Here is a 24,055-nt window from a genome sequence, read left to right on the forward strand (position 1 = left end):
GCAAGGCTAACTGGTTCAGAAATCCGGGATTTGAGGATTGTTGGGGATTACCACGTGCAGAATGTTATCCGGAATTGCCAAGGCTAACCGGTCAGGTTTTATTTCCAGGTGAAAGGGAATGACTTCAAGCTGAATGTGTGATGAAGCAGGAGAAGGTTAAGTGTTGGGTACCAGAAGGGATACATATTTAGCCACATAACTCTCTACTCTCTGGTAGTCTTACATTATGCTTATGTTTAGTCATTTAGTTGTTTAGTCTTACGCATCTAGGCAGTCTGGTTAGGTCAATGTCAGTGAATTGAAAAAAATGGTCTATTGCAATCAATACAATGCAATACAATGAACATATTGTTCTTGTGATTCATTTAAGAATTTAGCCTACATATATTATCACATAAAAGAGAAAGGGACACATTCTATTAGAAAAATAGTAAATGGAAGAAATATGACAAGAATTGTGATTAATTGCAATTTTATTGACACCTACGGACTCCTGAATGAAAAAAACAAAAAAAAAAAACAAGTCAATCACCACCCCCTTAGGGTCTCGTCTCTTAAATGTCGCCACTGAGACCTTGAATTTAGGCTGTCTAAATGAATTCATTGGCCTTTTTAATTATGAGAGTGTTGTAACTGTCTATCCCATGTGCCCTAGTCCCCTCCCCCCTCTATCCCTCCCCAGGCATTGACTGCTTTGCTGCATGCGAGCACCGTAGCGTTACCGCATTACAGGAGGCTTCAGCTTCTCCTCAGCGCTAACGCTCTTACACTGCCTTCACTGATCATCAGAATTTCCTGCTCATTTCACAACATTTTCGCAAAGCAGCTTGATGACATTCACATGTGAGAAGGTAACTCGTATACCCAGCGGGTCTGCTGAGGATAGACGGAGAGAGAGGGTGCAGCAGAGGAGGGAAGGAAACCGCAGGAAAAGGAGAACAAATGCTGCGCAGGAAAAGATGGGAAGAAGGAGGGGGAGGGGAGGGGAAGCTATGGAGCTGCAGATGGGAATGATTCGGCAGTGTGAGGTAGAGAGGGAGGGACTGATCGAATGAGACAGGGAGGGAGAGGGAGGGAGGGATAAAAGCTTAGAGGCAGGCAGGGGGAGGGAGGAGGGGGGAGAGAGAGAGAGGGAGCGAGAGAGAGACGCTGAAGGAGAGGAGTGTATCAGCACATGACGGTGCTGACTGGTGATCGTCTGTCCCACGACTCCCTGCAGTGAGACAGAGCATCCAGACAACCAGAGGCAGGGCCGGAGCTCCAGAGCCACTCCCTGCCAGAGCTCCAGCAAGCACCTCCTCTCCGCAGTCTCCTCCACCCCAGGGATGCTCCTCTGCTAGGTGAGCGTTCCCAGCTTCCTCCTGCCCCTGTCTCAAGCTCTGCGCGGGACATAAGCGACCAGGCAAGGGTGGGGCATTCTGAAGGCAGATCTATTAGCTACTATTTTCTGGATCTTTGTTCCGCTCATGATATTGAGCCGTTGGTTATGTGTTGCTATTGCAGAATTGCAGTCAGGTCTGACTGTTCTATTAATAGAAAATGAAGAAACCATGTGATTTCTTAACTTATGCATACCTTTGTTGTGTTCACACAGCTGTGAGAGCAAGTGCTTTGTTTCGAGATGTTATTTTGGCTGCTGCATGATGCCAGTTTGGTTATGGCTCATCAGGGTTTGTGTTTTTCAGTATTTTGTGGTTTGTGATGTTTTCTTCATTTGTGTCCTGATTTCCTAGTAATGATAAAGACATTCTGCAGGACTCAGTCTAATTATATTGATTTTAGACATAAATGTGACCACTCTGCATCATGTGGCTTCATCACTCATCTGGTGTAAATAAACTCCTCTTGCCAGAAGTGTCTCTCTTGGTCTCAAATGGGAATTACTTCATTAGACCCACTGAAAGAAGGAAGCTTTTCATTTGAAGTAAATTATCACGAACAATAAAAGCTGTGGTCAGAGTGGGTCAAGTACAGCGAGCCTGTGGTCATTGAACTAATGAAGCTGACCCCATTGTTTGGCTATGAGGCATTGGACTAATGAAGCTGGCCCCAGGTTTCAAGCTGGTTTCTCTTATGAAACTGGGAGCTTGTGAGCTTGAGATCATTGTAGGAAAGACTGTTCAACTTGTGTTGGATGGGAAATGATTGGTGTGCTGTTAATGTACAGAGGAACATAGCTAATGTATATGGTCCTGCTATGAGTACACATTAGTGAACTGGTTCCATGAACACCATGTCTACGTATTTCTCATACTTAAAGGTTTCTGGTTTGTAGTGGCATGAAACAGAGAGGAAGATTCTGTCTGCTTCAGTGCTTCTGTTGGGGGCGGGGGTAATTACTATACGTAGTACAGAAAAATACTGCCAGAGCACAGCACCAAAACAAATAAAACTGCAGTGAAACTGTGGAGAGGGAGGTCACAGGATTGTCTCTCACCAGACCTGGGTCAAATACGTATTTGTTTGGATTCAAATATTTTTCTATGCTTTACTGATATTGTCTGGTGCATTGGAACCAATGAAATACTCTCAAAAAGTGCAAACCCTGCCTTCTGGTCATATTGGCAGGCTCAATTACACCAGGCAAGGTCAATAGAGCACAGAAAAGTATTTGAATCAGAACAAATACGTATTTGACCCAGGTCTGTCTCTCAGTGAGTCCACGGCCCACACCATCCTCTTGCATCAACACAGCTCTGGAACCAGACGCTGGGACTCCTAATGAATGGCTTATAAATGGATGTCACAGACACCTCCCTCCCTACAGTCCCTCTTACATCACTGTTACATCACTGGTGAGATGGAGGGAAGGTTTTATTGTCAGCTTCCCCAACCAATCAGAGGATAGAGGAAAACCCTGGACTGATTCTGATTGGGTGGTTCCTGCTGTTGCTGTTGGTATGCAGTACCCATTAACACTGGTCGATCAATAATTTAATTAGCTGGAATGTTATTTTGCTGATTTCTTTGCCCCAAGACTATGCTGAGCTCTCTATTTGTTCAATGGAAAATGAAATCTTACTATGATTAGCACACTAGAGAAAGCTGTGCTTTTGTCATATAAGGGTGACAGAGCCAGACTTCAAAGGTCAGCCAAGATAAATTAACACATAGTTGTACATACATGTAAGACTCAAGGCTGGTGCATGTAAAAACTATAATTTTCTATTAAGGGTAAGGGATAAACCATTATGTGTGTGTATATAGTAATAGTAATATTTCCCCCATATAATACTTAATTTCTCTCCAGTTGTTTCTCTCTCAGGTCTTTATACTTTATTTATATATACTCTTTATGCTCTGTTATAATTGCACAAGTAGATGGCATACCAATTACATGTGACTTCATACTTTTAAATACCTTTTAATGGAAACAATGTAATAATCATTGCCTTTTGTTGGCAGGGGTTATGACAGAGCAAGAAATGGCTTCAACCACTATTTTTCCATGTAAGTTTATTTTGGTTTTGAATAAATCTATTGAAATGAATACATAATTTACCTTACAAACCCATTCAGTGTCATATACATAGTGATCAACATTTATATGTAGCTAAATTTCCACACTTATGGTATGAGATAACAAATTATTTTTAAAAAAAGTAAAAAACTGAAGATAAATACATCCTGGAAACTGGGTCCAGCCCTCAGTTTGATGCCAGCACTCCCCACCCCAGGTACCCATGGCGATGCCTACCTGCAGCCCCTGATGGTGGGCTCTGTGATGAGGAAGGTGAAGTCACGCTCCCGTAATAAGCAGCGCTACTTCAAGCTGCAGGACGATGGCGTTAACATTTGTGAGCTGTCCAAGGAGGATGGAAAGGCCCAGTTCACATGTGAGTGTGTGTGTGTCTGTATGTGTGTGTGTGTGTGTGTGTGTGTGTGTGAGAGAGAGAGAGAGAGACTATGTCACCTGCACGTGAGACCTGCTCAGGACCATTAATAATGAAATTTGATATTTTACTGTGAGAGGCAAGAAAATAATGATGGCATAAAAACATGTACACATGTGGTGTATAGCTTCTCCAGTTACAATTAGCTCTATTATGCGTGGGACAAAGGCATATTTTTCTTGATTTGGCTTTGCACTCCACAATTTTAGATTTGCAACCAAACAATTCACAAGTGGTTGAAGTACACATTGTCAAATAGTTCTTGGGCTACCTTAACTAGTCACAGCCAGATTATTTGGCCATTATTTAAAGGGTAAAATCAAGGTAATAGCTCATGAACCACAGCATTATTATAAGTATGTTTTCCCTTCCTCAGTCTCAGTAGGTGACGTAGATTCCGTGCGGGAGGGGCACCAGTCTGAGGTCTTGCAGAGCATCGCAGATGAGTTCCCTGCGAATCGCTGCTTCACACTGGTGTTCCGTGGTCGCCGTGGCAACCTGGACCTGGTGGCGGAGTCAGCGGAAGAGGCCCAGACCTGGGTCAAGGGCGTGCGGAAGCTGATGGAACATCTGGAAAGCATGACGCCGAAGGAGAGAATAGACCAGTATCCTCAATCCCTTCGTCATCTCACATTGCCATGGCTAATCAGTTGCTTTGATCAGTATTCCCGCCCTTGCTGAGAAACTGGATGAATAAAATTTATATTTACGAATCATCCTTCTTTCTATGAAATGTCTATTAATGAAGGAAATTATGAGCTCATGCATGATATAAGCAAAAAGTCTGGGATGTTGCAGAGAACTGCAGTTTCATGCAGTGATTGGCCAGGACAGACTTATTCCAGCTTAGGACGCATGAAATATTAAAATATGAAATGAACCAAAATTCCCATCTGAAGTTCAAACACACACACGCACACACACGCGGGAAAGTAGATTTGTCTTTTGACCAAAACAAATGAACACCTTTTTCATAGACTGGTAGAAAGCTCTGTATTTTCTGTGGGGAAGCTTGCAGGTGAAATTTACCTTCACCACAGGTCCTGTGCCTTTTCATATTAAAAGTTTGCCTTAAGTCACTCCTCCCCTCGCTCAGATGGATTGGGGACTGGTTTCGAAAGGCAGATAAAAACAAGGATGGACGGATGAACTTCAAGGAGGTGCGGGACCTGCTGAAGATGATGAACATAGACATGAATGAACACCATGCCCTCCACCTCTTCAGGGTATGCTCACCCAGTGACTCAGACTCTTGACAGGATTGGTGAAGTTTAAGGTAGACTCTACGACTAAGTGTTATTGATGTGACTGTCTGTGGTAAAAAATAAACCATAAATATCATTTCAGTGTTTGACATGCCTCATATAAGGTGTCTGCTTGATGACATTTCCGCCATACTCTCACTGTTTTTTTTTTCTGTGGGAGCTTCCGTCCACCCATTCAGCCAATCACTGAGCAGCCTTAAGATTCCAGCACAGCACAGTATTATTATATAGCATGCTTGCACGACAGCGGCTACCTTCTAATTCTCTTTGGCGCCACTTCCTTGTTGTCTTGGTCAGTTGGCGGACAGATCGAAGTCAGAGACGCTGGAGGATGAGGAGTTTGTGGTGTTCTACAAGATGCTGACGAAGAGGGAGGATGTGTTGCGGGTGTTTAAGGATTATTCCGGAGATGGGCAGAAGCTGAGCCTGATGGATTTGGAGGACTTCCTGCGAGACGAGCAGCAGGAGAGCGGGAGCAGCCAGGAACGTGCCCTGGAGGTTATTAACCGATACGAACCTTCTGAAGCAGGTGCCGACCACATCCGACCACTCCATTACCAGCCACAAACCTGACCACTCTGTCCCACATCAGTAGTGATTACAATAAACCTCACTGTGTTAGTGTCGCATGCGGTTATGGCCAAGAACTCCAGTACCGAGTACATTTAATCACTATTTTTACCGTAGCTCAGTTGGAATTGACTTGAAAACCTCATAGGTAGTGACCACAGTCAGCCTCATGGTCACTGACAGTTACAGAAGCTAACAGGAGATTTTTAATCTGCCCCTCAGAATGACAGTCCTTGAACATGAGATAGGAGGATTTTCTGTATTTCCGCATAAACACAAACTAGAGCTCCATTATTGAGACCTGAGACATGCAGAATCATATCGATAAAGCTGTTTAATGAGGTTGAAAGCATATATTTTGAAATGCGGGAGGCTTAACCTTCCTGCTTTCATCCATAGCCAAAAGAATTCCAGCCATGTCCATCGATGGATTCCTCATGTACCTGAGCTCACCTGAGGGGTCCATCTTCAACTCAAAGCTGCAGGGCATCTGCCAGGACATGAGCCAGCCCCTTTCCCACTACTTCATCTCCTCCTCACACAACACCTATCTGCTGGAGGACCAGCTCATTGGCCAAAGCAGTGTGGAGGGATACATTCGGTAAGGTGCTGCGTTTGATGTATAATGCTCAGATTATTAGAGACTTCTCATAGTTGTTTATATTTAAATATGTTCTAATGAGTCCAAAAGCAGAAATAACCGGTATATTTTGCATTATAGTTCTACATGAAGAATGCTGTATTGATGCAATACATTTCTCAGTACATTAAATAAATTAATTGTAAATTACAATGTATAGTACTTTTCAAGTAATTTTCTTATTTCTCAAATAAGTCAGTATGTCAGTTAAAATTCTGAAAATATTATCAGAACAGATTTCCAAAAAATGAAATTAAGAATGCCAATATATTGGTATTCCCTCCATATAAGGGAAATATTTTTATATAAGGCATCCTTTTAATTTGGCTGGCATATCAGAATGTAATAAAAGACAGGTTGGGGTGAATTATAGGTCTATGAAATCTTTATTTTTAGAACATGAGCCCTGTCCATAAGGTACATGCTCTGCTCCAACTAAGCTGCAGGCTTTTCATCATGTAAGTGCATTCCAAATGGGACTCACTTATGCTGAAAAACACTGTTGGCCTGATTAAAGCTGATTACAGACTTGGGCCCGCAGACTACTGTATGTGCTGGGTGTTTATCATTTTTTAGAAGTTGAAAGTCAATGGGCTGATTTGTGATGCCTACTGGACTGGCGCAAATCCACATGCCTGCCAGCCTGATGGGGGCCTCTTAACATCAAGGGAATCAAAAGCTCTCCCGGGGGATTTTTCCGCCTTCTGGTTTGCGATACCCTGTTACCTGCTCGTCTTCCTGTCTGCTTAGTTGCTTCCTGTCATTTTGCTTTGACCTGTTACCTGCTTGTCTTCTTGTCTGCTTATTTACTTCCTGTCATTTTGCTTTGACCTGTTACCTGCTTGTCTTCCTGTCTGCTTATTTACTTCCTGTCATTTTGCTTTGACCTGTTACCTGCTTGTCTTCCTGTCTGATTATTTGCTTCCTGTCATTTTGCTTTGACCTGTTACCTGCTTGTCTTCCTGTCTGATTATTTGCTTCCTGTCATTTTGCTTTGTTAGGGCCCTGAAGCGGGGCTGTCGGTGTGTGGAGCTGGACTGCTGGGACGGTTCCAATGGAGAACCGATCATCTACCATGGACACACCTTCACCTCAAAGATCCTCTTCAAAGATGTCATCATAGCTGTGGAAAAGTATGCCTTCAGGGTGAGCACCATGCCAGCAACCTGACAGCAACCTGTATAATATTGTACATGTTTCTGTGTCACTATGTGTCTCTGTGCTGCGCTGTCTCTCTGCTGTTCTGAATTTGCTTGCTTTTGCTGTGCTGGACATATGTACGTGTTCCCATTGGACGCAGCTGAGTGCCCACAGCCAGCGGAGGCACAGCTTTGCCCGCTCGTGACCTCCTTTTTCTGCATAATCCCCCGCAGGCGTCGGAGTACCCCCTCATCCTGTCCATGGAGAACCACTGCGGCGTCGAGCAGCAGGCGGTAATGGCGCAACATCTCCAGCGCATCCTGGGGGACAAGCTGCTGAGGAGCCCCGTGGACAGCAAGCTCCCCGATAGGCTGCCTTCCCCACAGGTCAGCTCACCGTGTCACAGTTTGAGAGCATGTACCCGTGCACTTGTGCACTCATCCAGATGGAAAAAATATACCACGGGTACAGGGTCTTTGTTTCTCTGGCTGCCTCTTAATGCACTTCATATTGCTGGCAGAGTTAAATGCTGTTAGGAGATGAGGGTTTACAAGATTTTTTTTTTAACTTTTTCCTTCAGAAGCTTTTTAGTCAATCAATGTGTTCAGGATTTAATAGTGTCTGGGCAGAATCCAGTGACCTCAGAGCTGTTAATTCTAATGAGAGTGCTCTCTTATGGAATGTGCAATAATTCTTGCATTTTTTTGGCTTATGTGGAGAATTAAATAATCCTCTTATTGTGTACAAATCTCTTTTTTTTACGAGGAAGCCCTATTACATTTTCCCCTTAAGCACTGTTATTGCGATGTGTTATTGCTGAATAATTGAATCTGGAAAACATATCCTCAAGAATGACTATGATTATTATTTTAAAAAGGCAGGACATTATATATATTGAAACGTCTTACATGTGAACTTTACTTTAAAACATGATTTTAATTGGATTAAGTCACTGTCATTCACATCTCCCTGCTGGAATGATGGTTCCTGACTGTGTCTGACAGGAGCTGATAGGTAAGATCCTGATTAAGGGGAAGAAGATCAGCAGAGTGGACAAGAGCCCAAGCAGAGCGGACAGAGTGGACAAGAGCCCAAGCAGAGCGGACAGAGTGGACAAGAGCCCAAGCAGAGCGGACAGAGTGGACAAGAGCCCAAGCAGAGCGGACAGAGTGGACAAGAGCCCAAGCAGAGCAGGGAGAGTGGACAAGAGCCCAAGCAGAGCGGGAACAGTGGACAAGAGCCCAAGCAGAGCGGACAGAGTGGAGGCAGAGGAGCCTCTGGTAGCCGAAGTGAGTGATGAGGAAGAGGATGCTGATGTCCCTGAGGAGAACTCACACCATGCAGGCAGCCCACGCCAAAGGCATAAGGTAAAAGGAGACTGTAGGTTCTCCGTAGGACATCCCATGAGTTTTTGACAGTTATGCTGCATTTCCCCTGAAATTCAATTTATGACAGTGCAGTAATGTCAACGCGTCCAAGCTGAGGTGAGCTGTTAGTGTTTACAACTGCTCTGTCCTTTATCTCCCCTGATGCTGCACTGATGTAGTGTGTGTGTGTGTGTGTGTGTGCGATAATAAGAGAGATTATCGTCCATCACGGTATGAGTAAAGACACCAATAAAGGTATCTTTATTGTTCCAAATGTGAGCAGGGTTTATACAAATAATTTATAACAGCTCATCACACTTTACCTGCAATATCATGCAACTTATGGGTAGAATAATAGCTGGCTTGGTGCAAAAAGTCATTTTACATCTTATGCCAAGTCTACAACTGATTATAGCGTTCCATTCTGTTTCATTCCTTCAGACGCATCTATTCAGACAGCTCTCAGACTGTGTAGTGTACTGCAAGAGTGTCCAATTCACCAGCTTCGAGCATTCTCGCCTTCATTCCAAGTTCTATGAGATCTCTTCCTTCACTGAGTCCAAGGCCCGGAAACTCATTCGCTCAGCAGGTGAGTTATCACCTGCATGATCCAATCAGAACTGCCTCAGTTTTATCCCTCCAGAAGCAAGACTTGAATGAGCAGGTTCACCTCTTGCGCCTGGGTTAAGCCTGACAGTATTACAGTATATAGAATGTGTCTGTGCCCCACAGGAGCTGACTTTGTGCACCATAATGCCAGGCAGTTGACCAGAATTTACCCAGGGGGCCTCAGAACAGACTCATCCAACTACGATCCACAGGACATGTGGAATGTGGGGTGCCAGTTAGGTGAGAAATATGTGTTATTGTGAAATGTTTGTACTGAATGTGATTATGCAATGATATGTATCACATATCTTATATTTATGTGCATATATTATTCTAGTGCCCAAATGCAGAGAATGTGACTTTGATACAATAAGTAACCGAAACAAAATGACTGATAATATATGTGCTGGTAATTGAAAGTTTTGGAGACATGGATGCTTGAGCAAAGCTTTAGAACACTTGCGGAAATAGCGCCACATTTTTGCGATGCACCACATTATTTCTTTTTTTCTCATTTGTTCATAGTCGCTCTCAACTTCCAGACAGCTGGGGAGGAGATGGACCTAAATGATGGTCTGTTCAACCAGAATGGTCGCTGTGGCTACGTCCTGAAACCCAAGTTCCTGAGGTGCTGCAAGAGGAGGTTTGACCCAGATAACCCTCAGGATCGTGAAGAGTACCAGCCCGTCCGCCTCGCCATACAGGTTCTGTCTGAGGGAATATAATCTGGAATAATAATCTAAAAGCACAGTGTTTGCATGCCGAAGATCATTTGCTCATTTTATGAGTGTGTGCCTGTGCGTGTTTGTCCGTGTCTGCCTCAGGTGATAAGTGGACAGCAGTTTCCAAAAGTGAGCAAAAAAGAGGGCTCCATTGTTGACCCATTTGTGAGAGTAGAGGTCCATGGGGTACCACTTGACGAAGCCAAGCAGGAGACCAGATATATTGACAACAATGGTGAGGGGAGGATTACCCAGCACTGTTTTACTAGCCCTATCTCAATGCATGTCATGTTAACACAGAACCTGCTGCTGGTGTCTACTGTACAGGGTTCAACCCGCTGTGGTACGACACAGTGCAGTTCGTCCTCCATGCTCCAGAGCTGGCTCTGGTGCGCTTTGTTGTGGAAGATTATGACCATGCATCAAAGAATGACTTCATCGGCCAATACACCTTGCCATTCACTTGTATTCAGCCAGGTGAGTATCATGTTCATGTTCTGGCTGAACCCCATTGTTTTCAGCATCAAACTGGATACAAAATGGTAAAAGCATTTTGTCTTTGCAGAGTATCAAACAAGCATAGTTTTAAGAAAAATAGAATGTATAGTATATAGAATGTATGATCTCCATGACGCCTTAGGAACTCTATGGTCCTGTGCTTCTCTCTTGACTTAAAGTCTGTTCTTCTTGCCTTTCCAGGATACCGTCATGTCCCCCTGTTGTCCAAAGATGGCACTAGTTTATCCCCTTCCTCCTTGTTTGTGCACATCAGGATCACAAAGCTTAATTCTCCATGACCTCCTGCATGAGTGCTTTAGGAACATGCTTCAGTTCCTGTGAACACAGTGCTTACCCTGGGACTGCAAGAGATGTCTGTACCTCCCCTGCTATGTGTAGATCTGAGTGTGTATCTATGTCTAGATCAATGGATAGCTGCCAAATATAAAGGAAAAAAGGAAACACCAACCATATTATACATCTCTGTACAGTTCTTGACATACTATTCTTAATGAAACTACATGCTCATGCCCTAGATTGATATTTGTCATCTGATTCAGTTGCTCCTCTATTTTGCCTTGAATCTGAAACCAATGCACAGACGTCATGGTCGAGGAGTATGTACTTTTGACCACAGCTGCCCCTAGATGTCTTTCCCCATCTGACTTCCATTCCAACATTACCTTAGCTACTGTTCCTTGAAAAGCATTAGCAAGTTGAGCGGTCTACGTGCCCCAACAGCCACCCTCTTTCAAAGTCACCAAGATCTCCTATTCAAGCCATGAAAGCCAACATAATGGGCAACTTGACCGGTCTAGCATTTTTATGCACAACTGTGAGCATGCTGAGATGTTACTTGATTAGTTAACTCCAAAACCACTCTTGTGTGGAAGCACCTGCTTTGAACATCCTTTATATTTCTCAGTTACACAAGTGTTTCCTTTATTTTGGCAACTAACTGTATGTTAATCATGACTGTACAATGTTTAAAGAAGATGGCTAAATTGGATGTTTATTAATTGGTCATCAGTAAAATCTTTTTTACAGAAATAAATCCTATGTTATTGTTGCAGTGGGATGAATGTTCTCACCACACAGACTATTATTTTCTAAGGTTCTCTGTCCTGAGTAAACATTAGTCAACACAACAGTTAGAAAGACATATTCATGTAAAACAGTTTATTCATTGACCATTAAAGGAATTAAAAGTTGCATGGAAGTATTGAAATGTGCGCCATTACTCTTACTGTGTAATCGGACTGATATTATTTTGTGTTATATGTACTGAGATGGAACTCTTGTGTTACTGCTATCTGCTGTTGTGACCTCATACAGATACTTGGGTGAGTCCATCAACTGAACATTTTTACTTGTGACGTACAGATTATAAACAAAGTTTATTTCAGATAGACAGTTTCATATAAAATATATATGATTATATTATGCATATACATATTCACTTTTCAAATTTAACAATACATTCAGTGAATTTATGTATATCTATAATGTGCTGGTCAGTCTGAAATGTTTATAAACAAGTCAGACACTAAGTCAGAGGCCCAGATAAAATCTTCCTAAACATTCAATGAAATTTGAAGACTACCTGTGAATGCTTTGTCCCCTCTTGTTTTACATTTATGGCTAGAACAGTGAGGCCTTTGTATTCTAAGGCTAGACCAAGCTAGACCAAGCCTTGTCTTAAAAGCGATGGGCAAACTATTAAAATCAATATTCAGATAAAATGAAGGTGCTGTGGGCCCAGGATGGGTGTTACATGAAATCTCTTTGATGAGAAGTTGAATTTTGAGCTAACCACAGACAAGATTAGGCATTTTGGCTCAGGCATGAGTACAGAGAATTGCAGTGATCTGAGTTGAAAAAAAAAATCTTCTTCCCAGTGAAGATTCAACAAGATGCTGGAAACATTCCTTGGGCATTTTGATCCATGGTGACTCGATAACATCACACAGTGCCTGCACATTTTTTGCCCACACATTCATGCTGAAGTCACTGCTATGTTTGTGGAAGCAGAGATGATGCACGCTTTGTGACATTATCCTGCTGGAAGTGCCCTTTTGATAAAGGGTAGACTGTGGCCATTAAAGGAATGCATGTGGTCAGCAACAATGCTAAGGTATGCTATGACATTCAAATGATACTCTGTTGGTATTAAGGGGTCTAATGTGTGCCAGTAAAACATTCCGCACACCATTACACCACAACCACCAACCTGCACCATTGACATAAGGGGGAATGGATCTATGGAATCATGCTGTTTTTGACTTTTTGATACCATTTGCATGCCACAGCAGACATTGACACTCTTCAGACCTTCTTTTTCAAATTTTCAGCCATCCAGTTTTGGTTTTCACATTCTCACTGTAGTCTTATCTTTCTGTTCTTAACTGTTAGGAGGGGAACTTGGAACCTGTTCTACTGCTGTAGCCCATCCGCCTCCAGGTCCTGCACATTGTTTGTTTACAGATGTTCTTCTGCACACCATAACAGAACATAACAAAACAAGATGACAAGAACAGGCCATTCAGCCCAACAATGCTCGCCATTTAAATTGTACCTAGTGCTCTGATTACCTACAGACTAGTAGCCTGTTCTTGAAAATCCCCAGAACTTCCACCTCTACTACGTGACCTGGCAGGCAAATCCACACATTGGGCCTCATTCACGAAACATGTGTATGATCACATTTTATCATAAAGTGCATGTAAGAATGTTTCCTTATCTGTATTTGTTCATGGCTGTTTCCTTATGCAAATCACATGAACAGGATTGCGCATAAAATTTACAAACAGCCAGCATTCATCATATCATACACCTGGGATGAGCACAAAAAATAGTTGGCACGTGTTATGATTGAATTTCATGAATTATTTGTTTTATTCGTAGGAACATTTTTAAGAACAAGTAAGAATAACTTAAGAAAGGGTTTTGTGAATGAGGCCCATTGGCTACTCTCTGCAAGAAAACATTCTTCCTAATGTCTGTATGTGGTCTGTACCACTGCTGTTTTTAGAATCATTCTCTATAAACTTTTGACTACAGTGCCAGAAAATCTCATAAGGACAGCTGTAACCACCACGTCTAGCACCACCAATCATACCATGGTCAAAGTTAATTCATGCATCCTGCCCATTCTAATATTTGGTTGAACAGTTAATAAAACCTCTTCACTATGTCTACATACTGTATGTTATATATTGCGTTTCAGCCACATGATTCACTGCTGGAGTGACAGGCTATTTGCGTTAATTAGCAGGTGTACCAAATAAACTGGCCATGAATGTATCTCTCATTTGGCAGCAGGACTAGACTGATTTTTTTTGCTGGTCGCTCAAATCTCAGGTCAGGGTCAATTAGTAACACCGAGTTTCCTGGAGGTAGGTTAGAACTCTTTAGAAATCAAAAGGTGTTTGAATTTTTCACTGCTAATTGAACTTTCTCACCCCTCTTTACTGAAACTTGTTCATTGAGAAGGAAGATCAGAAGATTCTGACAACTCAGCTTATTGTTATCTGTTGCCTGTTGCTTGGAAACTTCATTCTGCAGGTAATCAGTTTGAAGAGGTTCCATTCCTTTCCACGAAGTGCAGATTGACCTGTCTGTCCGCCACCAGGACAGTGCGATTGTGAGCTTTGACCTCCCCAATGTGTGGGTCTAGTCTGATTTCAAACAGACTGATTATCTAGAAGTAGGAAAAAATGATAGGTATTAATATTGCGATGGTGTTAATGGTGGTGTCGGTTATGGTGTTTGTAGTGGTGTTAGAGCAAGTGTTAGTTATGGCTTTTGTAATTGTGTCTGTGATGGTTTTAGTGAACATGTTGTGTAACGGTGTTGCTGATGGTGCTACCAGTGGCATTGTTGACCTTAGTAATGGCGTTAGTGACAATAGTAATTCCACAATAGACCTTTTTATGTTTACAGCATCAGTGACCTCTGGTCCTCGTATGTTCTCACCCGTGACAGAGCAAGGTGCATCTCCAGCTCTGCAATCCTGCGGCCAACGCAGCCCCGCACCCCAAACCCAAACGGGAGAGAGCCAAAGGGATTGGGTCGCTGCCTGCCATCCCGCAGCCAGCGTTCTGGTCTGAACTTGTGCGGCTCAGGGAAGGTTTTCTCATCCTGGCTTATGGAGTAGTGGCAGATGGTGAATGAGGTCTAGAAGGAAGACAGGACAAACTTCTCACACACACACACACACCTGCCATAATGAGTCACACGCCTGCCATAACAAGTCACACACCCACCATGACTTGCATCCCAGCAACACAGATTTATAATTTTTTGTCTAAGATGAATTTCTGGTAAATTTTGCTTCTGTTTCTCTGCCAGTAACTCTACTCTACCTTTCGATTCAATTTTTTCATTCCATTGTTTTCCTGCAGTAAAGGTGCTGTGTGGCGCATTTAACACAACAGGAGCCAGACTGAGGTGGAGTGAAGGCAATGGGTGGAGCTTAACAGTCTTGTACTGAATGTGATTTCATACATTCAGCTGTTAAAATGGACGGCATGCAGTTCAATGCACTCAGCACATTGAAATGGAACAAACTGTCCCCTGTCCGATCACCTAGGCCAGACTCACTTTCTTAGGGAAAAAATAGCCTCCGATGGAAATGTCTGCTTCTGTCATGAGCCGAGCGTTCGCGGGAACCACAGGATACAGCCTGAAAATGGACCACATAGAAAATGAGAGCAGGTGAGACTCCATTGAGTACACCTGTTCTACAGAGTGCTGGTGCGATGCTTCATCAAAAACAGCTGTTCTACAGAGTGCAAGTGAAATGATTCATCAAGTACCTGTCCTACAGAACACAGTTGAGATGCTTCTTCAAGCACACCTGTTCTATAGAGCAAAGTTGATATGCTTCATCAAGCACACATATTCTACAGACTATAATAATGCTAATTACAGAGCAATAAAAATTTAAATGTGTTTATATATTTATAATTTATGAATCTAGTGCATCTAACAGATCTTCTTTCCCTAAGTAAAAAAAACCTCTTTATCCCACATTTAATAAAAAAAAATTGCATTTCTTTCCATATATAAATAAATACCTAAACATTCAATGTTGTTCCTGGTGTTTTAATGAAAAAACAATAAATTTTTCAACTTTTTATGCATTTTCAATACCTAAATTATGTAAACATTTTCAAACATACTGATTGATACTGATTAACCGAAAAATATGATTATAATACATCCTTCAACTTCCACTCGGCTGTGACTGGCCCATCTCTCTCCGCAGTGTCTCTTTAATCACCGCCTAACTGCCACTCTGTTGTGATTGGTCCATCCCTCACCTCAGTGTCTCTTTAATCACCGCCTTGAGGAATTGCATGTCAGAGACGACCTGGGCAGTAATGGGCCTGCCCCCCAAAATGAAGCTGGACACCTCCCTATGTAGCCTGTCCTGCACCTCTGGGTTCTGGGAGAGCAGGTATAGGGCCCACATTAAGGTGTTGGAGGTCTAGAGGATACAGAGGAAAAGTCAGATACTGAGCACATCAATTAATCATCTCATTTCTCATCATCTTTATTCTCAATAGGAAATGTGATTTAATTCCAAAGGCAGCATGGAGCAACTATATGACCTCATCCACTAGATATATACTTGATGTTCAGGATGTCAACAAAACATATGCAATTGCCTTTCCTTCTCAATACTTATAGTAGGTCTATATCTCTTGGGTTCAATTAGTTGTTTAACTGTTTGATGTTACTGAACATTTAAAGTAAAAATGCAGAGCAGTGTTGTCATAATTCTTCCCTTAATTCACCATACATGACCCCTATGGTACTTCATTTTTACAGTATAATATACTTATATTAATAACGGTGAAACTGAGAACCGCCATGTTTAATGGCTAAAATAGAAACCTGCTGTGAGATTCTCACCGTGTCCACTCCAGCCAATAGCAGTTCTGCAATGCTGCCGTATACGTCTTTACTGCTCATCTTTCTGTTGGAGATGAGGTAAGTCAGGTACTCTCCTTCCACCTCCTGGCCCTGGGCTAAACGGTGCTGAATGGCATCCATCTTTCTGTCAATCAAGTTCCTGGCTGGGTTTTTATATTTATAAGGGATTAGTAAAGTAATAGAAGTCAGTAATTAAGATAAAGTAATAAAGGCAATGAATGTGGTTATACAATGAAGATAAAGTAATGAAGATAAAGTATTGCAGGTACATAATAAAGGTAAAGCAATAAAGGTAAGTAATACAGATCTGTAGTAAAGGTACATAATGCAGGTATGCAATAAAGTTGAAGCAATAAAGGTAAGTAATATGCAAGTATGCAATAAATGCAAAGTAATAACGGAACTAAGTAGGCATGACCAAAGTATCCTTGCATACTTACCAAATTTGAAGATGCCCTCCCAGCCAGCCAAGTACCAGTCCCAGTGGGGCAGGACGTTACGGGTCCATTTGGGCAACATGACCACCAGCATGCTGTAGGAGAACATCTGACCAATAGAATTGATGAAGTCTTGAGTTGCTTCAGGGATCTCCTTCTCCAGGCATCCAATGCGTGTTTCAAACAGAATAGAGGAAATTCCTGGATCACAGCAAGATGTGTGTGTGAAAATGAGGAACATTGAGGAACACTGAGGCACTGAAGAGTCATTTGTAGGTAACATTAATTATTGAGGTATTAATGAAATTATGTTGCTTGTGAACCTGTATTCTACAAATTTCGTCCTGGATCAGAGCTCAGCCAACACTGTTCATTTGTTTTAAGTGATCAGTAAAAAATGAGGATGTTGAGTATTTGGGCTGTAATTAAAGGATGTTTCCATTTAGAGTGATGTCAGGTGAGGGCAGTAGAGCCACCCAACAGGAGAGGAGCTGCGTGCATACCCTCCAGAGAGAAGCGGTAGAGCTCATTGGAGACATCGGTCACCATGTCACCCGAAGGGCTGATCTGGCGCAGGTGGTATATTCTTTTGATGAAGTCTGTGACAACCTCATTGATCACATCTCCATACTGCACCGAATCTTTAGGGTGCAGCATGCGCTTGTTCAGAACGGCCCGCAGCTTGTACCACTTCTCCCCCTCTCTGCAGGAGGACATATTACATGACTGTCAAGGAAAATACTTGCAAAAGGCACCCTCTTGCAACACAAAGAAACAAGAAAAACCTGCTTAGATATCATAAAATCCTTCCAATTCACAGCCTCAAACAGCCACATATGTCTGAAACTAACTCTAACCCCTAACCCTAAAACCCTTACCTCTACATTATCCCTAAGCCCTGCACTATCCTCTGTACTTACTCTAACCCCTACCTCTACTCATGAACTACTCCAGAAACCTGGAACCCCACCAGAGGTTCAGCTTGGGGGAGATTAAATGAGAACATCTGCAGGAACATGCTGTATGTTCCTAAGCTTCCAGATAAGGACTTCTGTACCACACAGGAACTCCTGGGTTTCTGAAGGGAAGAGAGTGTTCTGTAGCACAACTAGAAGTCTGTGCAACACTAAATTCCTAAGCCTTGCAGCAGGCCCCATCCATCTCCTGGCACCGAACCTCCCAAGGACAATAAGAAGTTATAAATATTGCATGTATGTGTGTGTGTGTGTGTGTGTGTGTGTGTGTGTGTGTTTTCTTTCTCTCTGTCTCTTATACATTTCTTGAAGTCCAAACTGGTGAGCTTGGTCTTGCTCCTTATCCTCCCCCAGCCATCCCGCCAGAGAGGAACCGGCTGAAAGCAACTGACAGACAAAGACTAAGCAATTATTTCTTATTTAAAGCTTGTTTAAGACTAAGAGATCACCATGTGCTTATGATCGTCCAGATATGAACTCTCCTACAACTTCTGGAAAGTCGGCCCCACAAAAAACAACTTTGAATTCAACAACATTTGCACCAGCCTATGTTAACTTTTACAGTGCACATTGGGAGGAGACATGCCCCAAAGTACCCACTAATTACTTTAGATACTAAGGGGACATGGACACATAGACAGATTTCAAACACTTCATGCCAGTCCTAGACACACACCATAGATCAATCACAGTTAAACATAGCACACATAACCAACAAATATGTCTCTTGGACATTACCACATACAAGGGACCCTCATTTCCCCCAAACACACACATTAGATACAAAGGTTTTCTTTAAAGATGCAGACACATATGCACTTTTACACAAAAAACAGTCCCCACCTTAAGCACACTTTCAAGGGCAAGATTAAATTCCAATTGTTCAGGTTTAACAGGATTTGCTGGAAGAATACAGATTTTGAACAGGCCAATAAAACACTCTTCAATGCATTTAAACCAAAGGGGTACTCCAGTTCTTTCCTTAGACAGACCCGAAAGACCTTCTTGGCTGCACTGATCACCACATCATCACGCAGCATTAAGCTAAGCAGCAAAAATTAAGAAAAACTTGGCCAAGATCCTTCAGAACATGGACCTACTCCAGGACTACAAGTTCATCTCTGCCTACAAGAACAAAAATCTCAAGGACCATCTGATAAAGAGCAAACTACCGGGAAATCAACGTTGTACACAAACAAGGCTCAGTATTTTACAAAGAGGCCACAACCGTCACTAACCATAACCACTACCTCTTCATTCACTCGAAATCCTGCCTCTGCACTAACTCTATCCCCTATCTCTACTCTAACTCTAACTCTTACCTTTCTACTCACCCTTGATTTTGCTAAATGTAGACTGGTAATATATTGATGTTATAGGGGTAGGATCCTTTGGCACAGAGCGGTTTCTTGGATAGATCGGCCTGTGTGTCGGTGGCTCTTACTCTGTGAAAGGTCCGTAGCCGAGTCCCTTCATGTCACGGTACTCCGTCCACAGAGTCATGTCACCCCGACAGGGAAACTTTTCATCTTTCCTCAGCAGCTCCTCCAAGAGCTCCACGCTGTTCAGAACAACGGCTTTGAAGTCTCCCATCCGGACCTTGTAAATGGGGCCATACAGCTGCTTCTCATACACCTGGCACAGTTAGCAGCACAGACACATTTTTCAGTAGCATGACAAGCAATGGCTGAGTAAAGGCGATGATTGGGATGATTAGGAGGAAATGAACTATCACATGAGTGGAGGACATGTCCTGTCTTGTCATCTGATTGAGCAGAGGAGCATACCAACTTTTACTTAACTCTTTCTCTTTTTTTGCTGTGCTGAATAACTAAAGCTACTTTGAAATCATTGCCTTTCATCAGTCAAAGTTTTTGCTCCTTCACCACAGCCATTGTTGTTTTCTGTGTTTGGTGCAGCAACAGTTGTCACTGCCATGTCTTCTGTGGTCACCACAACCAATAATCTGAATGTGTCCCTTAGTGTCATTAACGAACAGTTCAAAGTCAAAATTAATGTACGCACTTTGTATCCGGTGTCGTTTTTGACTGTGTTTCAATTTTGGCCTGGAAATTCGCCTTCTATTCAAAAATATTGCTACCTTAAGCCCCTTACATTATGCAGATATTTCTGTAGTGTACTGTCATTGTGTGTTACTGTGGTACCTGTGTTGTGTCAAATGAATGAACATATATTGTGATTTCTACTACATTATATATCTTTGTTCCTGAGAAAAACATCCCTGGATGCCAGACATGGCTTTCTCTAGGTGAGACTAGGACGGATCAGGACGGAGTGTGGCACAGTGGGTAAGGAACTGCGCTTGTAACCGAAAGGTTGCAGGTTCGATTCCCGGGTAAGGACACTGCCGTTGTACCCTTGAGCAAGGTACTTAACCTGCATTGCTTCAGTATATATCCAGCTGTATAAATGGATACAATGTAAAGTGCTATGTAAAAAGTTGTGTAAGTCGCTCTGGATAAGAGCGTCTGCTAAATGCCTGTAATGTAATGTAATGAGACTGCGGGAGGGTGGGAGGCAGCCTATCACAACGCGCACATTCCCCACTTTGGTTTGGTGGCCCCCAGACAGATGGTGCTCTGGGCGACCACCTTTGCCTCCTATGCTTAAAATTGGCCCTATTAGATACAATCAACTGTTATGTAATTTTTTTATTGTAATGTAATAAATAACCTGCATCATGCATTTGGATGATTCTGAAATGTAAATGCAGCAAGACTAGATTCTTGAGCATTAGATTTTTGGAGCAGCAAAAGACAATTAACTATTGCTTGTACAATACTGAAAAATCATGTCAGACACAGCATGCAATGACTCAGTGTATGCCTGTTCATAAGTTCATAAGTTTTGCATAATAACCTTCTAACCACATTGCAGTCCTCAGTGCTTTTTGGACAACTTTCAAGAAGTAGGAAGACTGAATACTGAGTGAAAAGACAATGCGTTCCTAAGAGCATAAGCAGCATTATCTGTATCACTTTATTTGTCACATTCCTTCATTTAAAAAAAATCTAAACTTTCATTAAACCTTTATGAAAGCTTCTGCACCTCCATTAAAATCCATTTTTGTGTTTGTGACTGAGAGGCAACATCTGTTTGTACTTTGAACTAAAACTAACTACTGCAATATAACATTTTTCTCATGTGCTGTCAGACATGTAATTCACCACTTGGCCGTTCTCAGCCATAGCAAGCGTCAAAGTGCTCGGCCAGCATAGCCTGGAGATAAGACAGAGCTGGGACTGGGGGGGCTGGCCCTTGGAGATGTGTGTGTGTGTGTGTCCGTGAGTGTGGGTCTTTGTGTGTGTGTGTTTCAGAGGAGGTGTGTGGTGTGTTTACATAAAATATTCAGTTTTCTTTTAGTTAACAGTCAGTTTTGGGCAACCTGAGAACAGTTAGTTACAAGTGGGCATCTGAATCCTGTATCTAGGTATCTTCTTTCATTCATTTCTTGTGTGACTGTCCATGTCTGTAACCTTTGTTAATTGTTTTAAGGTAGCTGAACATTATCTTTAGATTAGACAAGAATATTTGTTGTAACTTAATATAACAGTTCGCTCTGCCTATATATCATCAAATTTGGTGATGTAATTGATAATTGATATATTTGATAATCATTACCAAATTAAATAAAATGGATATATTTTACATGTTAGATAAGTGAAGTATTTTAACAGCTGATGCACTTGTGTTCAGTATTCAGAGTGCCAGAAGTGAAACGCGGGTGTTAATGTTGAAAACTGCTGGGATTGGAAAAATAAACATATTTCAATTAATCTTCGCTTGCTGACAGTGCCATTTGGAAAGGAAAATTCAATTCAAAGGTGTGTCTTAAAAAAAATGCAGGCATGGAGGTTTGTTTAAACCTTGTGCTTGATAATGGGACCTGGGCTGGTTGTGTTTCCAACCTCGGCCCTCATGTTCCCAGGATTTACCATACAAGGGGGAATGTTCCAAACCAGCAATGCTACTTCAGTTAGGGTTCCCAGATTTATAATTAGTCAAAATCAGATACCATGTATGTGCACACACATAGGCAAAGTTTTGTTTCGCTGACTGGGGAGGGGAAACTTGAAGCTTGATCGTGAAGCAGTGGGGATGGTGGGTCCTGTCGGAACCGATCACAGTGGGTAAGTGTGTAACAGTGGAGACAGAGGAAATACGTTACAGACTAGCTGTCAAATTTCAATAAATGAATCAGACCATACATTTATATTGTCTGGTATGGACCACACACTGAACCAGTATGAATAATTTGAAAATTGGACATTCTGTTCCAAAATGCCTCTCATAATCATAACTTCAACTCGATTTACAAATGAAAAAATAATCACCATCTTATAATTATATATGTATTAGGAAGTAGTATCCAATATATTTTTTTCAAAGGGGCATACAGACCCTATATATTCTATTAGATGTTGAACATTCCAGTGTGAGTGTGCTGCACTCTTCCCGCAGGAATAAACCTAGTATCAAGAGTATCTCACAGTATCTGCTAGGCCCTTGGATAAGGGGAATACTTCTCTGCCTAACATTGCAATGCTAAAGCCGCTCCCTGCTAACTTTGGATTTTTAATTCAGCTTTGAGCCCCCTGGTCATCTTTATCGGCATCACCATCATCATCAACCAGCGGTTACAGCCATGCTCAGGCTGGCCTATTGGCATAGTAGAGGCCCAAATCAACCACATTTTTTATTTTTATTTTTGATTGGCACACGTTGTTACTCGAATGTACATGCACACTGTAGGAAAATGGATAGTAGTTGTACAGCTTGTTAACACAGCTGTAACTGCAAACAAGACAAGTGCAATATCGTGTCATGCTAAATTCCTTAGCGCAGCTTTAGAGAATTTATAATAGCATGTAAATCCTCTGCTTGCACATTGGACCTTATTCCAACCAAACTCTTTTTATAGGAGCAGCTACTTGCTCTGCGACAACTTATGGCAACTTAGTCTCCCTCTTTCAATAGTTATTGTTCCTGGGAGAAAAGAACTCACACATCAACCGTCTAACCAGTCAGAATGACATGATTCAGTATTCCTGTGTTCCATTATTCTCATATTCCTGGAACTGTACAAATAAAAAACTGATGGATCTATTGACTGAATCAGAAAAAAGGTGCATGTAAACAGGGTCTTGCGCAACTGCACATTCATTGTCATGTGACTGTTTCCACAGCTCCATAGAAACCGTGGCAAAAAACACGCTGCCGACCTGGATACTATTCTGTTGTTCCATTCCCTTCAGTTTACCCTCAGCTGTAACTGTAAACATATAAAGAGCTCGGTCCTATTTATCTGGCTAAATATAAAAGGCAGCAAGCATGATTTTTTTAAACTATCCTGGACTGATTCCTCATTACAGCTGCAGAACCATGCTTTCACCCTCAATCCTGCAGTGAACAGAAAAGGCAATAGTGCACAAACTTCACCAAACAAAGTCAAAGGAATAGAGAAGACATGTAAGGCGTAGATACCTGTAGCTCATGCATTTTTTTCAGGTACCCTTTAAACGTCATCCGGTACAACATCTGCAGGGCATTTATTTCTGCGAGATCCTCTTCACTTTTCAGTTTGACCTGGTTGGCAGAAACAGCCACAGCAGGGGCGGTTCCTGCCGTTCTCCCCGCTGCGAGGGCTCTGATTGTGGGCCGCCGCAGCCAGCGGGCCCCCCTCTGTGCCGAGCCCAGAGCCAAGCGCACTGCCATCGCAAGAGCTGCAGGAATGTCTGCTGCGAGGCTCTTGTTTCACAGCTGAGAAACAAAGGGGAGGGATCCCTCCCTGTAGGCGGGTGTGGAAGCTAGGGGGAGGCGGCCATGATCTCATCTGATTTGCCTGGACTGTAGAAATAAAGAATAAACACATTATGGCAAAGTTCAGCATGTGTATGAACCATGTCTCTAACCTAACCCAACTAATTTTAGGGTAAATGCTGAAAACAAACTGTGGAAGCTTCTTTTCTCAGAAATATT

At 42.3% G+C, this 24,055-nt stretch overlaps 2 protein-coding genes across 3 annotated transcripts; one reads left to right on the forward strand and one right to left on the reverse strand.

Annotated features, from left to right (window-relative positions):
* The first annotated feature begins 698 nt into the window (after positions 1 to 698).
* LOC118223579 (1-phosphatidylinositol 4,5-bisphosphate phosphodiesterase delta-4-like) lies at positions 699 to 11,923 on the forward strand. 2 transcript variants are annotated; one of them, XM_035410292.1, is made up of 17 exons: positions 699 to 851; positions 1,220 to 1,340; positions 3,406 to 3,450; positions 3,678 to 3,836; positions 4,270 to 4,498; positions 4,990 to 5,119; positions 5,456 to 5,687; positions 6,128 to 6,329; positions 7,370 to 7,514; positions 7,742 to 7,894; positions 8,513 to 8,875; positions 9,317 to 9,464; positions 9,608 to 9,724; positions 10,010 to 10,188; positions 10,309 to 10,441; positions 10,534 to 10,683; positions 10,906 to 11,923. In XM_035410292.1, the coding sequence occupies exons 3-17, from the start codon at positions 3,411 to 3,413 to the stop codon at positions 11,001 to 11,003; spliced, it is 2,478 nt and encodes an 825-aa protein (XP_035266183.1). In that variant the 5' UTR covers positions 699 to 851; positions 1,220 to 1,340; positions 3,406 to 3,410; the 3' UTR covers positions 11,004 to 11,923. The 2 variants fall into 2 exon arrangements, with proteins under 2 accessions (XP_035266183.1, XP_035266182.1); XM_035410291.1 differs by lacking the exon at positions 699 to 851 and having other exon boundaries at positions 1,108 to 1,340.
* LOC118223580 (sterol 26-hydroxylase, mitochondrial-like) lies at positions 11,869 to 23,831 on the reverse strand. Its single transcript, XM_035410293.1, has 9 exons — positions 23,561 to 23,831; positions 19,500 to 19,690; positions 17,585 to 17,784; positions 17,085 to 17,282; positions 16,624 to 16,787; positions 16,029 to 16,195; positions 15,307 to 15,388; positions 14,680 to 14,880; positions 11,869 to 14,404 (listed from the first exon to the last, which is right to left on the reverse strand). Exons 1-9 carry the CDS (start codon positions 23,789 to 23,791, stop codon positions 14,273 to 14,275), a joined length of 1,566 nt encoding a protein of 521 aa, XP_035266184.1. The 5' UTR covers positions 23,792 to 23,831; the 3' UTR covers positions 11,869 to 14,272.
* Positions 23,832 to 24,055: the final 224 nt, after the last annotated feature.

The sequence above is a fragment of the Anguilla anguilla genome, chromosome 3 (genome assembly GCF_013347855.1).
Source record: "Anguilla anguilla isolate fAngAng1 chromosome 3, fAngAng1.pri, whole genome shotgun sequence".
In the NCBI taxonomy this organism is placed as follows: domain Eukaryota; kingdom Metazoa; phylum Chordata; class Actinopteri; order Anguilliformes; family Anguillidae; genus Anguilla; species Anguilla anguilla.